The sequence below is a fragment of the Anser brachyrhynchus genome (assembly GCF_964034855.1).
Source record: "Anser brachyrhynchus genome assembly, chromosome: 3".
NCBI classification, from domain to species: domain Eukaryota; kingdom Metazoa; phylum Chordata; class Aves; order Anseriformes; family Anatidae; genus Anser; species Anser brachyrhynchus.
Window position 1 is genome coordinate 9,946,565 of NC_137696.1, and position 18,118 is coordinate 9,964,682.

The following is an 18,118-nucleotide window of genomic DNA, read 5'->3' on the forward strand; positions in this document are numbered from 1 at the left end:
TTACATGAAGATCAAAATATGTTCTCCTCTTCATATCATCTTTTCTATTTACTTCTGCCTTGGTAGACACTGTATTACACTCCCCCTTAAACAGAGGAAATAGTTTTTGCTAATAGTTCATATGATACTTGGAGGCTAAAATCTAACGATATTTATAAAGCATAAACCTAATTTAAGATTAGGGGAAAGTATTTTCAACAAAATGAGCTCATCACCTGCATTCAGTTTGGTTTAGCAGACTTCCAGATTTAAGTGATGACAGACAGACAGGAGAATAAAAACAGGAATGGACTTAATTGTGTATACAGCCACAAAGCAACAGGCCTCCCCCCCTTATTAACTTATTACTTTTAGAGTTTTTAAAAAAATGAATGGGCTTTTAAAGAAGATTTCATGCATCCCTGTATCCAGTTCAGATATATACTTGTTTTCCTGTAGTCTGTGCCACTACAACTTATATACATGTCCTGGAGCAAAGTATCATCTCTCCAGGGAAGAATTTTGAGAGTGAAACTGCATCCATACCAAATGCATGTTACAAAAAAGAAAATCATATTTAAGCCTTCAGCATAAGCTTAAGTGAAAAAATACAACAGACAATCCCTGGGAAGGATGTTGAAGGGATCGGGGTGCAGGTAGTGTTCTCATCTGTCCTCCTGATGGGTGACCGGGACCCAGAAAGGAGGAGGTGAACGGGACAGGTAAATGACTGGCTGAGGGGATGGTGTCTGGACCGAGGCTTTGGGTATTTTGATCTTGGGCAGGCCTTTGAGAGGCGAGGTATGTGGGTTGCTGACGGACTCCGACTCAGCAAGTGGGGCACAAGTGTATTAGGGAGCAAGTTCTCTGGACTTATTACCAGGGCTTTAAACTAGGTTTGACGGGGAAAGGGAGGGGAGTTAGAAGTGACAGAGAAGGGCTGGCGGATGTCACTGCTGTCACTGTTGAAGATAGTAGGGAAAAACCTCTGAGCTGTCCCACAGTATTGTCCGAGGGCTCCTCAGAGAAGGTAATATTCCCGATACCCCGTCCGGAATCTTCTTCTTGCATCCCTCTAGGGGTAACTGCGCCTGCTGCTTCCCTAAAATGCCTGTATACCAATGCGCGAAACATGGGAAATACACAGGATGAGCTCGAGATCTGTGTACGGCCACGGGGCCACAACCTCACTGCTATCATGTAGATGTGGTGGGACAGCTCGCATGACTGGAATGCAGTCAGGGAGGGCTACACCCTTTTTAGGAAAGACAGGCTGTGGAAAGGAGGGGGAGGAGTTGCCCTTTATGTGAGGGAGCAATTAGAATGTAGCCAGCTCCACCTGGGGGAGGGTGAAGAACGAGCAGTGAGCTTGTGGATGAGAATTAAGGTGCGGGCTGGTATGGGAGACACTGTTGTGGGGGTGTACTACAGGTCACCAGATCAGGAGGAGGAGATCGACGAGGCCTTCTACAAGCAGCTGGAAGCAGCCTTGTAATCCCAGGCGCTGGTTCTCATAGGGAACTTCAATTATCCAGGTATCTGTTGGGAAAACAACTCAGCCAGGCACGCGCAGTCCAAATGTTTCCTTCAATGCACTGAAGATAATTTTCTGATGCAGGTGGTGGAAGAGCTGACAAGGCAGGGGCTGCTTCTGGACCTTGTTCTTATCAACAGGGATGGGCTTGGTAAGGATGTGAAGGTTGGGGGCAGCTTGGGATGCAGTGACCATGAGATGGTGGAGTTCAAGATGGAATTTGGTGGAAGAAGTAAGGCAAAAAGTAGGATTGCCACCCTGGATTTCCAGAGAGCCAACTTCAACCTCTTCCAGGATCTACTTGGGGTATCTCACTGGCCAGAATGCTAGAAGGCAAGAGTGCTTGTGAGAGCTGGGCAACATTTAGACAGCACTTCTTCCAAGCTCAGGATCGGTGCATCCCAAAGAATAGGAAATCAGGGAAGGGGGGCAGGAGACCTGCATGGATGAGCAAGGAGTTCATCAACAAGATCAAAAGGAAGAGGAAAGTCTATGAAATGTGGAAAAAGGGTCTGCCCTCTTGGGAGGAGTATAGGAGTGTTGTCAGGGCCTGCAGGGATGCGACGAGGAAGACTAATGCCCACCCGGAGGTGAAGTTTGCAAAAGAGATAAAGGATAATAAGTGTTTTTTTGTTGTTGTTGTTGTTGTTTTTTTTTTTTTTTTTTAAGTACATAAACAGTAAAAGGAAGACTAGAGATAATGTGGGTCCCCTACTGAACGAGGGGGGTGTCCTGGTAACGTGGGATGCTGAGAAGGTGGAGATACTGAATGTCTTCTTTGCTTCGGTCTTTGCTTCAAAGACTACCCCCCCGGGACTCCTGGACCCTGGAGGGAGGAGAAAGAGTCTGGGAAGTGGAGATCTCCCCCCTGGTTGACAAGGGAGTGGTTTGGGAGCGTCAGTGGGGTCAACGCACACAAATCCATGGGCCCCGATGGGATGCATCCATGTGTCCTGAAGGAGTTAGCGGAGGTGATTGCCAAACCACTCTCTATCATCTTTGAAAGGTCTTGGAGAACAGGAGAGGTGCCTGAAGACTGGAGGATAGCCAATGTCACTCCAGTCTTCAAGAAGGGCAAGAAGGAGGATCTGGGAAACTACAGGCCAGTCAGTCTCACCTCTGTCCCTGGAAAGGTCTTGGAACAGCTTGTTCTGGATGCCATCTCCAAGCAATTGGAAGAGAAGGTTATGAGTAGTCAGCATGGATTCACCAAGGGAAAATCGTGTTCGACCAACCTCGTAGCCTTCTATGATGGCATCACCAGCTGGGTAGATGGCTGGGATAGCAGTGGATGTCATCTACCTTGACTTTAGCAAGGCTTTTGATACTGTCTCCCACGACATCCTGCTACCAAAGCTGAGAAAGTGTGGGATAGAAGAGTGGACAGTAAGGTGGGTTGAGAACTGGCTGACTGGCCAAGCTCAGAGGGTGGTGATCGGCGACTCAGAGTCCATCTGGAGACCTGTGACTACCAGTGTTCCCCAGGGGTCAGTGCTGGGTCCGGTCTTGTTCAACATCTTCACTGATGACCTTGATGAGGGAATAGTGTCCACCCTCATTAAGTATGCTGATGATACAAAGCTGGGAGGAAGGGCTGACACACCAGAAGGCTGTGCTGCCATTCCATGAGACCTGGACAGGCTGGAGAGCTGGACAGGAAGAAACCAGGTGAGGTTTAACAAGAGCAAGTGTAGAGTCCTGCACCTGGGAAGGAACAACTGCATGTATCAGTACAGGATGGGGTATGACCTGCTGGAGAAGAGCTCTGTGGAGAAGGACCTGGGGGTCCTGGTGGACAACAGGTTGGCCATGAGCCAGCAGTGTGCCCTGGTGGCCAAGAAGGCCAATGGGATCCTAGCATGCATTAAAAGGAGTGTGGACAGCAGGTCAAGGGAGGTGATCCTCCCCCTCTACTCTACTCTGGTCAGGCCTCATCTGGAGTACTATGTCCAGTTCTGGGCTCCCCAGTACAAAAAAAAGACAGGGATCTCCTGGAAAGAGTCCAGCGAAGGGCAACACAGAGGATACGGAACCTGGAGCATCTTCCCTATGTGGAAAGGAAGAGAGACCTGGGTCTGTTCAGCCCTCAGAAAAGAAGATGGAGAGGGGATCTTATTAATGTTTACAAATGTCTTAAGTGTGGAAGACAGTGGGATTTGGCCAACCTCTTTTCAGTTGTTTGTGGGGATGGGACAAGGGGCAATGGCCAAAAAATGGAGCACGGGAAGTTCCGCACCAATATGCGGAAGAACTTCACGGTGAGGGTGACGGAGCACTGGAACAGGCTGCCCAGGGAGGTTGTGGAGTCTCCTTCTCTGGAGATATTCAAGGCCCCTCTGGACACCTACCTGGGCAACCTGCTCTAGGGAACCTGCTTTGGCAGGGGCGTTTGGACCCAATGATCTCTTGAGGTCCCTTCCAACCCCTACAATTCTGTGATTCTGCAACAAGCTTTCAAAAAAAAAGTTACCCCATTCTTGGCATTCAGTGTTAATGCAAGTCATGGATTTTCTGGTATTTTTATTTATAATTTCTCTAGCAATACAGTAAACTATATACTGTAATAAAAAGTGTTAAAATATACACTGAAATAACTGGTTTGGCCCAAGAGTTGGAAACTGTAGGCTTTTGCCATATGTGCTTTTTAAGATTTATTATTCTAAGAACTCTTCCCTACATCTACAGAGAAGAAAGGGTCTGCTGAAAAGATAGCAAGAAAATATAGTAGTTGGGAATATGACCTATGTGGAGAGAGGAATTACCTTCCTTAGAATCTATTGTAACAATTCTGCTGGCTGCTTGTAAAAACTCTTTATTGCCTCCTCCATTTTTTGTAATACAACAGTGATGCCATGGAGGTGGGCACTCAAAAATCAGTATTAGACCTGTGTTAGTATAGCTGGTAGTATGCACACTCCATTCCCTCTACAAACAATACTGAAGAGAATATTCTTTCATGCTGTAATTTATTTCCTTCTCCTACCCCAAAATCAAACTCCTTACAAGGAAAAAAATAACAGTTATAAATCTGAAACTCTGATAGAAGCCCTGAAAAAAGTAAATAAGAAAGACAAACAAAAAGACACAACCCCTTCAAATTAAAGTTCTTAGCTAAGTTCTATCTCTAAAGAAGAAACTATTTCATATCTATTTTCTTAATATAGTCACTATTTATGAAATTGCTTTTGCTAAAGGTATTAGTGTTCTGCCAGAAAGGAATTAATTTTAGGAAAGATTATTTTATAAAGGATATGATTTTTTTTTTAAAGGGCGCAAGTCATTTTAGCCTCATGACTGGCACATTAAGTCATAAGAGAAATGTTCTAGTATCAAAAGTGGTTTCATTAACAGTTCATCTTCAGCTAAAATATAATTAATGGAACCAGTAATGAATGAGAACAACTCTGTTGCTTGCTATCTGTAGGCTACAGGAATATCAGAATAGTCCAAAACCTGTTGGCTAGTGATAGAAAGTCAGTGATATTCTAGTGATACAAATTCACTGCTCAAGTTAAAAAAAATACGCTTATGATGATTCAGTGTCTCTGTACTCCTTCCAGTAATTAAAATTTCTTTCAGGTGGCTGGGTAAAATTTTAGACCAATACATTTTCATCACAGCAAAAAGTTATCAAAAATTATGGTTAGATTCCTCTCTGTCTTTAGGGTCCTTCAGGAATATTCATGAAATGCCAGTTTCATTAAAATGTCAGTATCTGGAGCTCATCAGATAGAAATTCTTTAGCATACGTCAGGTTTTCTTAAAACAATAGTTACTTTTTCCCTCTCTCTGCATGCACGCACATGTCCCATTACTTTTTTTTTTGTTTGTTTGTTTTAATTTTAGTCTTTACTTTACAGGGATATATGGCAGGAATGCCTGAACATTTTCTTGTCTCAGTTCTACCTCTGATTTAATAATTTTATTCAACCAAAAATAGTAGCATGTATGGTAATAAACTCACTTAAGATTACTATCCTGAGTTTAGAAAGGCATATGCAAGAGACCTACTGAAATCAACCTCAGCAAGGAATAAAGCACCTTTACTGAGCCACTGAATAAATTTAAACTAGAGGCTATGGAGAATATTCATAGGGATTAATCTATATTCAGTGACTGTAATTATACAGGGTGCATGACACTATACTACCTTTTTTCATCAGTTTCTCAAAACACATTTAATAGCAAAAATGTAAAAGCTTTCAGACCTTTTACTGGATTCAAAACAATCATCTGCCACCACCACTAATAAATTTACTAGTAAATTTACTGCTAATAAATACACTAGTTATTCTGACTAGTCTCAGATTTCAAAATAATTTTAAAGGTGGCAATTACAGCTAAATCAGCTTTTCCAGATGTCTATTGCCAGCATAAGGCTACTCTTTAAAACATTTTGCAGCTACTGCCTTTCTCAAACATCTGCTTTCCCTATCACTATCTTGCCAGCACCAATCTCATACCAAGGCAAAAAAAAAGTTAATGTTTGGAAGACCAAAATTGTATATAGCAAACACATTGACACAGATCTCTAGTATGGCCTACAAGCAGCTTGCTTCAAAATGTCCCATTTGAAGCAAAGTATTCAGCATTCACATAGCTGCTTTTTAGAATACTAGCAGTAACTCTTCTGAATTGTTACCAATGCCCCAGCAAGCATTTTGCAATTGGGCAGATTAAGCAACTTCAGGGCAAAGCAATAGCTGTATAACATTCATCAATTCAGAAAAAGTAAAGGGATCAGTGTACTGGTTAGGAGGTTAAAAGAAGGAGAAATTAATTACATCCAAAACGTTAGCCTTAGCCACAAATCAGTTTGCTGTGATCACAACTTGATCATCAGAAGTTTTGTTTGTTGGTGGTGGTTTTTTTATGAATACAGTAGGCTATCAGTGCTTAGGGTCCTACTTATGGTATAGTAGGACAATTTAGACTACCCAGAGGTAAAATTTTACAAGTTGATGCATATGAAATGAATATTAACTGCTTGACAGTAGCTTTATTACTGGTCTATCCTCTTACTCTTTAGTACTCCTAGCCCATTTTCCATTTATCCAAGGTCACTTATTAACTGTTCATCTTTAAACAGTATTCTACAGATTGCTTTTCTCCCCCCACCCCTTTTGCTCCCAAAGATCTTCAGCCTACACAGGTGACACCATGACTCATTTCTTAAGCTACCACTGGAATTTTTTTTAGTGTATATGCAAAAAGGAAAAAGGAAGCCAAAACCTCTTGCAGCTAGCATCAGGCCAGCTCTGTTCATGAAGGCCAGCTTTGGTGTAGCAAGCTTTGCAGTCGACAAGCTTCTCTTTGGCAGAGTGAAGGAGGCTCTTCTGAAGAGGGTGGAAGAAAAATGAACATAACACAGATGTGAAGAACTCTGAAAAATCTGTTCTTTTCACTTAACAGAAGGGAAATAAAGAGAATTAGCTCTCCTGATCTAATTTTATTCCTAGTTTATTCCTTTCATTGCAATATAAATGTCAAATTTCCACTGAAAATAAACTGTAAATATTAATTTTCATTTGAGATCTGTGATGTAATTTATATCCAAAATTATGTACGCAAAAGTCCCATATCCAAAAGAAGCCCCCCAAAAAATTTAAATTCTGAATGTTGTACAGAAACCAATTCAATTATAAAGCACGGGAAATGTAACAGGAGAATAAAGTGCTATGCATAAGATAATAAAAATAAGCATAATGACATTTCTTTAACAACATTACTTAACAATCCTAAAGACTCAAAACTATTTTCAAGTCTCAAAGTGCAAAAATATTCATATCCTGAGCCTATGTCCACTAATCTTAATCTTCTAAAAACATCCAGGAAGGCTCTGTAAGCTTTTGGAAAACCAACCTTTCAACCACTATAAATGTCATGTCTATGCTAAACTTCAGTGCATACTTCATTTCTTCTAGGCTTCTACATTCAAGCAAATGCATCTAGCAGGTTCCCTGAAACAGCATTACCTGAACATTCTGGTAAAACCTGTTGTGAAAATATCACTAAAGGAATATGTGCACCTCTTACTTGTAATAAAGTTCTATGTTCTGCCTTTTTTTTTTTTTTAATGTTTAATAAATTATTTACTTTACTTGATGAACAATACTTATACATCAGACCTATGGTGTTATGTTAAACTATCACGAAACTACAGAAAGTAATATTCCTGGCTGTGATTTTAATGGGCTATCTGCTTTGAGCATCTTTTGCTAAACGCTGTTTCCTGCAACCATGTAGCTCGGATATAATTCTTTAAAACCTGCTTCCTGACTTAAAAGTGATGTAGCCAGTGCAGGCCCAAACTAGAATATGTCTTCAAGATCAGTCTGAAATTAGTAATTCTAGGTTAGCACCTCATCTGTATCACACCATTATGTTCTTATGCCACAAAAAAGAACCGCAGTTGCCTAAAGAGAAGTTATGTGGCCCACTCTGCCACCAGTGAAGGTGCCAGGTGCATAGACATGGGGGAAACAGAGGTACAGTAAGGCCACCTCCTAGATACTTAACTAACCTGCAAAGAGAACCATCCAGTAAAAAGCATTTCCATTATTTAGCTCCTGGAAAGAAGAAACTGCACTTTAAGCACTCTTGTAAGGAACACAACAAAGAACTCACCATCCCAAAAGTAGCTTTGCCTAACTGAGATGGTTATATTTAATTCCCAGATTTAACTTTTTGAGCCTGACCAAAAAAAAAAAAAGCTTTCAAATAGCTCTTTCAACAAGTGACAGCTTTCCTAACAACTCAATATAATATCCTTTTAGACTTCTGCGGCCCACACAGACAAGGCTTTCATGTTGTCAATACTTCAAAAAAAAAAAAGCAACAACAATAACAAAAAAACCTCTACCAGTAGAAGTGGATCCAGATCATATGCAGTAATCACTAATTATACGCACACAACCTTGGACCAGGAGCATGACAATTGCACATTGCAAACTTGTTTTAAAGCTGCTAAAAGAATGAGTAGCTTCATTGAGCAGCATTTCAGTGGGTGTTTAAAAAAAAAAAACACCACACAAAACACTATCTAAAAAGATCAGAAAGTCACCTCAGAATCCTCCAGGAATCTGCTACAGACCTACTATAGACTATTTTGCTAAAGACCAAAATCTTGATTAAATGCAGCCACGCTAGCACATATTCGACAACAGCATAAACACAGGCAAATACTTGGTCCTACTGGCCACGTAATTAGTCACACATACATAATCACCTTTCTGCCTTCTGTCTTGCAGAATATAAGTAAAGAAAGCTCAACTTACCTAATCATAGTTCCAATACATTCCAGCATTTGGAAAACTAAGCAAAATGTTCATTTAGATACTTCAGGAATAACTTTCAAAAACCAGGGATAGGAAAAAAATGAAGGAATCACACTATGACTGGTCAGACAGAAGCTGACTGTGCTTTCATCTTTAGTCCAATGTATCTTAAGGTACATAGAAGAAAGTATGGTCTAACTAGTCGTAGTGAAAGGGTGAAATGCCGTTACTTAAATTGCAAGTTGTAATTAACTGAAGGCATGTTTTATTGCCTTTTATTTTTTAACTACAGTTAACTTAATCATTCTGAGAAAAAAAAAAAAAGGACATTTAAAAAAAGAGGGAGAGGGAAAAGAAATGGTACATAGTATCCTGAATTCTTCAAGAGTTCAGTTCACCTTTCCTGAAACTGTTATAAATACCCTTATTTTGCTATGAATATTTGCACATGAGTTACTACCAAAGACAATATAAGAGTAAATGACATTTGCATTTTTCCTCTCTGCATAGGGAAGGCAATTTCTGAGGACTGCAAGGCAGACACTTTGTATAAATACACCACCACTTTTGACGTAATACAACAATATTACTAGTCAGCAGTTCTTTTGTAGGGCTGCCACTTCAACATTCAGGTCTGCTGAAAATAATGAAGACAATCAAAATTTCTCATAAAAATTCAGAAAAAAAATTTGTAACTAGGATTGTTAGGGAACTAAAACAAAGGGGTTACTATTTGTCTCTGAGTATAGTTTATTTTATATTCCATTTTTGTCATCATAGTTTCAGAGTATTCCATTCTCAAATAAAGACAACCCATCTGTCTCAAAAGAAAGAAGAAACTTCAACATCAACAGAAATTATATCAATAAGATACAGTGTACCAAAGTACATTATACTATTAGACTGTTAAAAGGAGCTTGATATATTTTATATTAAAATCACATTAGTAAATGCAAAACACCTCAGCAATAATTCTGAAATATGAACATCAAAATTTGACACCACTAAGTCCATCTCTGACTGCTAACTTAATTACATACAGTTAGTCTTCTCAGTTACGTGAAAAATCTCAAAAGACTGCGAAAACAAACATACAGCTCAGAACGTCACCACTACACAAGATCAGACAAATAGCAATACCTCTTTGAGAACCACATCATTAACAAGTTGTTCTTAACAACTTGCACAATCCAGTTCAGAATGTATGGTGGTGAGAAAACTAAACCAGTAACTTCTATTTCCGGTATATTTGCATAATGCATTTAAACCTTTCCTCACATCACCAGTAACTCCAGACAAAAATACTGTAATGTTCTTCCCTGGACCCATCTGATGGCACTGGCACTGAAGATGCAGCAGGGGTGAAGGATGTTTCCTTTAGTGATCTCCTGGGTTGGCTCATCGTGCCATTTTTCAAGAAAAACAAACATACAATCTATACTTGATCAGAAGTTCAGATCAAGTATAGAGTATAAATAAAGAAATAAATAGAGCTCCAAAGATCTCATTCCAGGGCGGTTACAAATATCACCTCTAAAGACAAATTCAAATTCAACATTTGGTAGACAAACTACAGGTAACTAAATGTTCTTGGAGTTAAAATGTATCACAAAAAAAAAAAAAAAAAAACAAGCTGCTATTCCAAATCAAATACTTCAGGTGGAAAAAAAAGTACAAATTTTACGTGTTTGTTGTTCACTAAGGTTCCTGTGAGAGGCATCCTGCAGAAATGATTTGAGTTGAAGAAAGCCTGTGGATACAACACCTAAGCCTAGTACTAACGCCACTGAGGAGAATTCATTGAAATATTTATGCTACCTAATAACTGTTCCAGCAGTTCATCCTTCTACAGAGGTTAACAGAAGTATTGCTGCTGTTCCTTCTCATCACCCAAGACTTTTATTTAAGAAATAACCTCCCTCAAGCTGAAAACCCTGCTTCTACTCTCAAGGAGACACTATAGCAGAGGAGTTCTCTTCTGCAATTCCATGCACAAACTAAAAATAAAATAAAATAAGATAATCCCTCTTCCGTTTTCAAAGGAATTGCAACTCTTGTGTCCTTGAGAAAAAGGCTGAAGCATGGACTGTAGCAACCTACACCTCCTCATCTGGAAAGTCTTGGCTGCCAACTCCTATGGTGAAGATGTAAGAAGGGCATTTGTAGCCCTTATCAAAGATGATTCTTTCTTGTCATATCCAGTTACAAACAAGTTATCCCAGGCATCATTACTCTGCACTAAGTGCTGAAACACACGATTGTTTTTTTCATTGTGTTTTAAAAAATATTAATAAATAGAGTTGTAGTTCCTCCTGGCAAAAAAAATAAAAAAATCAAGACTTAGAATCAAGAAAGTATCTGGAAACTGCCTATATAAATCTGAAATCTGTTTAGTCAGGTTAAGAAAGACGGAAAGAATAGTTCTTGGAGGTTTACCTCTTCTATGAGACAGTTTGTGTTTATGAACTTCTGTAAAAGTTAAAATTTGTACACTTTTGCAGGAAGTTCTATGGTAGGAAACAGTAATACAAAACTGTCCCATAAGTTCCCCCATCCCCATCCTTTGAATGATCAAGATAAATTCAGAATGGCTCATAACAAGGCATTTTCCTATGATTGATGGTAAAGAGCAATTGCACACCAGTACCTGAAGATTCCTAGTCATCTAGATTAAAATAATAATTTAAATTTAAATTTCAAGATAAACTAATGTAAGCAATGGGAAGAAGGTAAAATGACAGATCTCTAACTCCAAGACTCCAATATAAGATTAATGAATACCCAAACCTTGATTTTCAAAAAGACGCACAGCTCTGTGTGATGAGTTTCTTCTAACAAATCCAATGAAAAAAAACTTAATACACTAGCTGATAAAGGCTTAAATGCTTGTCATTTTTCAACGTTGCAAAGATAGAAATATAATAACAATCCAAGCATTTTCTGCAGAAGAATACGAGTGCTTCCTGTTTTGTTGAACAAGATTTTTCTTTTCCATTTTGATAATGAGTTAAATCTAACTGATGATTTAAATGCTCAAAAGTCTACTTGCAATTTTTAACAACAACCATCTTTTCACTTGTCCAAACAAACACACAAACTGTGACTGAGCAAGCAGTAAATCTTTCTTATATTCCTACTACCATATAAGATGTCTCACTGGGATGTATAATGATTAGACTGTTTAAATAATGTGGTTAAATGACAATTCTCACAGACATATTGTATAAATGTCTGCTAAACTTTTTATCTTTTTAACTAATCTATGTTTTTTAAAGTTATATTTGATAAGATGCAGTAACTATATATTCCACACGTCTGATGCATTAATATGGATATTTAAGAAAAATATTTATGCCAACTCACACCTCAGTAAAGGCTTAAAATCCTAACACACCATAGCAATCAAACAGAGCAAATATAAGAGCAGCCACCAGAAAGTCCTGAAAGAACAGGCATTTTCCCCTGTTTTTTGAGACTGAATGTAAAAGAAGCCGTAAGCTGATAAAATTAGTTCCTTTGGGGCATTTCTAGGGTGAGGATTTCCATAATACGAAAATCCTTTAACAACCTACAGTCTCAAAACGCTTTCCAAATCACTTTAGAATGCTCAGATCTCAGACTCTGCTTCACCCTAGCTGTTCCACAATCATGCTTTTCAAGTTGTAATGGCTTTGCTTAGGTACCTGCATAGCACTTGCATAGGAAACACGTCTGGAAATTCTGTTGTTAAAAGTCTCATTTGGCTTCATTGCTACTTTCCTATTTTTTTGGTTGCTATGTTTCAGCTGTCCTGCATGGGCACCTTCTGTGACTGAAGTCCAGGTTAAAAACAAGCTACAGACAGTACAATTTTCCATAAAATTACAAGAAATAAAAACATTAACTTGAATATCATTTTACAGGAAACAAATGCTGTAACTTGCCATCAAAAAGGTGTCAATTCTACATAAATTTGAAGTATTTTAGATCCATTCAAATAAGCACCCTCTATAAACATAAATATTTTAATACAAAAATTTAAATAAAACTATTCAAGTACATTTTTGGTATTTTCACTTTGGGGGTTTGATTTGCAAACCTCTGCCATCAATTTACTTATTCCAAAATTATGTTTACTATAGTCAACAACATATGACATTGCCTCAAGCAATCATATTTCTTTCTTCCCCAACTACAGAAAGACAAGAAAACAGTCACTTTCTAATATGAATCCAGCCTCTTGAAAAGAACACTTTAAAGAACAAACCAGGCCCCCAGTCACTCTCGCAGCAAAGTAAATCTCATAACTATTGGCACATCCACATTTTTAATCTCAATCTGTCAGCACAGTAGAACACGTACACCAGCATACTTACAGCAATATTCTGATAAATCCTACATCGCTACTACATCGTAAGCAGCCTTACATAAAGGACATGCTTTGGTATCCACAGATCATAGGCTGACTTTCCAGGTAACATGCCCAGGCAGCAAACACCACAGAGGTGCCTGAGAAAAGGAGCAGTCTCTTGTGCAGCTCCCTGCCTTACAGGTGACTTGTTTTAAGCCAGTTAGAAAGCAAAATGTGATTTAAAAAAAAAAAATCACATAATGTGATATAATGTGCATAATACCACAACATACACCATACATATACCACAACATATACCACATACATACACCATAATGCATAATACCACAACATATCATATACACGAAGGTATCTGTCAAGTTAAATATAGGTGTCTTATCATTATTAAGATGTTCTTAACAACTTACACAATCTCATTCAGAATGTAAGGTAGAAACGATGAGAAACCTACTAAGTGTAGATGAAGTCTTCAATACAATGTAAAAGGTGTTCTCTCAGCGAGTTTTTGCATATCCAGGAAAACCGTTCAATATTGCAGACATTATTGGCAATGAAAACAAGGAATCATCTAATTGCTTGCTGTTAGCAAAGTAACACACAATAAGAGTAAGAAAACCTTCTGTTCTTTTGCAAGAGCTCAATTACAGTCACAACTTACAATCCAGTCTTGCAAGCAGTAATACTAAACATAAATCCTACACTTGCATGAATTTCATTGAAGGCAGTGACACTGCATGGATGCAACATTCTTGCTGACATGTTAACATACAGTCATTACAATGGCCTTCTGTAAAGCCCACTTTCAAGTTAATCAGGAAGGAAAACAATACCCATATGTTAGTATTACAACTTCCAAAACCTAATCCTGTAGAGCACAAATGACCAAATTCAATGAAAATAAGTTATGTGTGTAATGACAATCTATACTACACTTTCTATGTAAAAACGTTGCAATAGCTAGACTTGGACATAGCTATTACACATCAGCTATGATGCTTCAGCTAGATCACATTTCAAGAACAAACAAGAGCTACCATGCAAGCAACTTCAGGATTGCTTTGTGGTCTGTAATAAAGGCATTAGAGTAAAACGCAGGGCTCTCAGCTTAGAGAAAACAGTAATATTCTGACCTTCACCACCCCTAAGCTGCTAGATTGTGCTTGACCATCACAGCTTTTTTTTTTTTTAATAAATAAAAAAAAAGACAGAGGGAGAAAAATAGGGTATACTTCATGCTCTTTGACTGCAAACTTCATAACTGGCATGCATTTTTAGGGTCCAAATAAAACTCATCAGTAGTCAGAGACCAGAACCAATTCTATTCATTTCAACCACATGCTCTCACCCTGTTTTATAATGACAGTACTTGATAAACAATAGCATTAACTATTCACAATTAATTAATGTGCAAGAAGAATAACATTATATGATGGGAAGTAACAAAAGAATCATAAAATGCTTTAGGTTTGAAGGGGAGCTCTGGAGGGCATCCAAGCCAGTCCAACCCCTCCACAAAGCAGAACTCACTTCAAAGTTAAATTCAGCAGTCCAGAACCGTATCTCATTAGGAAGTTTAAAGGAGGATGAGCTCGGAAGTACAGCACCTTGTAGTTGCCTCACACAAGAAACTAAATACTTCAGAACTCACTTGTTCATACCCTTGTTCACACCCTGGACATCTACCTTACTAGCTGAGTGCAGTATGTTAAGTTCCTTACACAAACAGAATTTTTCATATATAAATCTTGGAGGAAAAAAAAAAAAATCATTTCTCCATTAATCCAACAGCCTGGTCTATTTTAGCCAAAACTAAATGACGTCCAACTGCATTACCTTGATACAAAGCAAGAGACAAGACTATTAAAATTGTGAAAACAGTGAGCATACGCTTTTACGTGTGACCTTTTCACCAAGGGAAGGTATCTACTTTCATGATTGTAGTAAACATTTTAAGGTAATGCACATGTTCTCAACCCTCTGAATAACAGGTTCATCATTTGTTTCCACAAAATAGTATTTGCTGAAAGCTTTCAACATGGGACGAGCTAATGGCAACCACTGGAAGGGGTTCTGCCTGCTTCAAGGATTTACAGTATTAATGATCCTGCAATCTTTTCCAAAGTCTGCAAGTTCTACTTTTTTTTTTTTTAATATGTTTCAAACCTCCTTAAAAAGTAGTCTGTTGGACTGCAAATACATGCACTGTTGTTTACAAGGTAGTCTCAGGGAAATACATTCCAACAAAAGCAGAAAAACGTGAGAATTATATTCTTCTCATTCAACTCTATTGGATGCTGTGAAGCCTAAAGTGTGATAATTTAAATTCCTGCATTTATTAGATATATCAGCAATACTCATACAAGGAACCACTGACTTTAAAGTACTGACAGTGATGGAATATTCCTCAATAAGGTCTACAAAGTGCATCAAAGGCAGAAGAGGCAAACATTAACAGATGCAAACAACAGAATATTCTAGCAACATTTTGGAGACACTTAAATAACAACTCTTTCCTTCCTTAAAACCATTATGACAGCAACTTTTCTTGGCCACTAAAAATGGAAATCAACTGACATCTTGGGCCCTGTTCATGCTTTCTGGCACAAAACATTTCATCCTCTGCAGAAACTATGGTCATCCTAGAGAATTCTCATCTTGACCTGGATCAGAAACAAAACTCATCATTCAAAAGCATTAGTTAAACAATAACTGAACAGACAATGAATCCTCAAAACACCTGCTAATTTGAACAGGTGACTGCTAGTTTTCTTTAAGAAAAAAAAAAAAAGTAGACCAGGCACAGTTAGTGTCAAATTAGTGTTACAGTTCTAGTTAGTGTACAAATACGAGGCACTCACAATCTTTCTATACCCATTTTAAGCTCTAAATGTGACACTGCCAAAAGTGGTGTCCTAATATGAGATGTTTTAAAAGAGAAGGCACAGAAGTTGTCCAACACAGTTGGGTTTGGCAGGGAAGCGTTATCAAGTATAAAAAAATAATGGATATATGCAGCTGTGTCTTGACAAGTTATCTTTCTAGTATTTATTAAGAATTCAAACATCAGCTCATACATACTACTCTCTATACGGATTACACTTCATATCCCCTAGAGTATCAAAAATTATTTCCCTGCAGTAAAGAAAACTTGCATTTCATGATACTGTGGATACATCTAAAATAGTCATTCCTCTCTTAGTTATCTGAACAACTAAGAGTCTATTTGAATAACCCTCTGGAAGCGATAACACCTTTGAAACCACAATAAACTTGTGAACACGTGCACCGAATTTTCTTGAAATGGCACTGCTTTAACTCAGATTATAAAAGGGAGGAGAAAAACGCTACTAGGAGTCACAGCAGCCAAGCTCTCACTGGGAAAAGTGGATGGTTTTCTGTAAACAAGACTCCAGAATGATTATATGACAATTATGTGATTTTGTTATCCAGTGTCAAAACTCTGACTTCAGCAGGTATTTCCACAGTACTACTGCATCATGAGTCACCTGGGACTATTTTCATCAAAAAAACGTTTCATTCATGCTGAATTCAGGTGAATAGGGAGGGCAGCAGCTAGCTGTGCTCAGAGGACTGTCATTACCATGCAACTCCCTTTATGAGGATATTCTAGTTTCAGGTTTTTGTCAGGAATAGAGCAGGAGTGGAGACAACATTAATTTTCTATTTACTGACTTCATTTCTATATTCTGAACACATTGTTTAAAAGGCTATCTTGAGCTCTGAAACCACATTTTTGTTCTGTTACTTTGTGTGGTGGAATAAAATTAGTATCCCTGTAGTATGGTAACATCAATCAAATTCACTTTTTAAGCAGAAATTGAAAGAAAGAGACAAGAAATTAGCCAGATCAGGAGCAAGACCTGTGCTTTTGTAGCCATCTTGCACCAGCACACTTGGAATTATTTTGACTGGAGTACCAACAGCTCTACTCGATTTTTCAGGGAAATTTTCAGAATGGTATGTTTATGGCCAGGTTTATGGCACTCTTGTGCTGGGTGTAAGGAGAACTACACCCGCCTTGTCTAAGACATCAGAATTGGTGATACAGGTTCCCAGTGCTGGGGAGATTAGCTGCTGGATCCACAGTTTTGCAGCACTGTTGCACTAAGATCTTCCCATTGCATTTTTATATGGAAATAATCTATTTTGCTTTTGGTGCAGTGCAACAGAAAAACTTACCTTCTGTGTTATAGCAACGTTTTGAAGCTGTGCTACAAAGATAATAATAATCTAATCTAGATACCCAGCTTTTACCCAGACAGCTGATAACAAATCTGAGCTGCTTTAAAACGACAGGTACAAGCAGAGCTGTGAGAAGCGAGGAGGGGGGTATTCTGCCAGCCCTACATTCTCCTCCCTTCCTTTTAAACCCCACCCCGCCCCACCACAAGAGAAGTCAACCCCCTTACCTGATAATATCGTCGTTGTGCCCTAGGAAGAATTTCTGGCTGTGCTCTCTGGTGTTATAAACCACGCCGACTCCAGCCACGAAGTAGACCACCTCTTTGCCCGCCGTGTAGTACAGGTTGTTGCGGCACTGGTGACCCCTGTACCCGTAAACCCACTCCAGACGGAGCTGGCATCTAGGAGCTGTCCGATCCGCCATGATAACCAATCCCCTCTCCCCACAAGCACGCACAAAACCTAGCGCTGCCCCCTCCTCCCCTCAACTCCTTCCCCGTCGGGGTTTTCCCCTTTGAAACGTTAGCGGTCCTTGCCCGGCTGCCGAATCTTCAGGTGGCACTTTCCAGCGACGATCGTAAATGCAAAACGCATTCGCAGATCGGGGCTGCTACTGCTGCCGCTGCCGCTCCTACTGCTGCGCTGCCACCATAATCTGCTGCCGCCCAGGGCGAGCAGTCGCCGCTTCCCCGCTGCTGCGCGGCCCCGGTAACTTCTTGGGGGAGAAGGGAGATAACAAAAATACACCTACATAAACAGCAACCAGGGCTTTTT

General features: G+C 39.1%; 1 protein-coding gene across 4 annotated transcripts in view; it reads right to left on the reverse strand.

The window, feature by feature from the left end:
• EML6 (EMAP like 6) overlaps positions 1 to 17,787 on the reverse strand; it is a 136,338-nt gene extending 118,551 nt beyond the window's left edge. For all 4 annotated transcript variants that reach the window (XM_080587486.1, XM_080587484.1, XM_080587483.1 and 1 more), the window contains exon 1: positions 17,572 to 17,787. In XM_080587486.1, the coding sequence (XP_080443612.1) occupies positions 17,572 to 17,768 (197 nt within the window). In that variant the 5' untranslated portion in view covers positions 17,769 to 17,787. The remainder of the gene's footprint in view (positions 1 to 17,571) is intronic.
• Between the last annotated feature and the right edge of the window lie 331 nt (positions 17,788 to 18,118).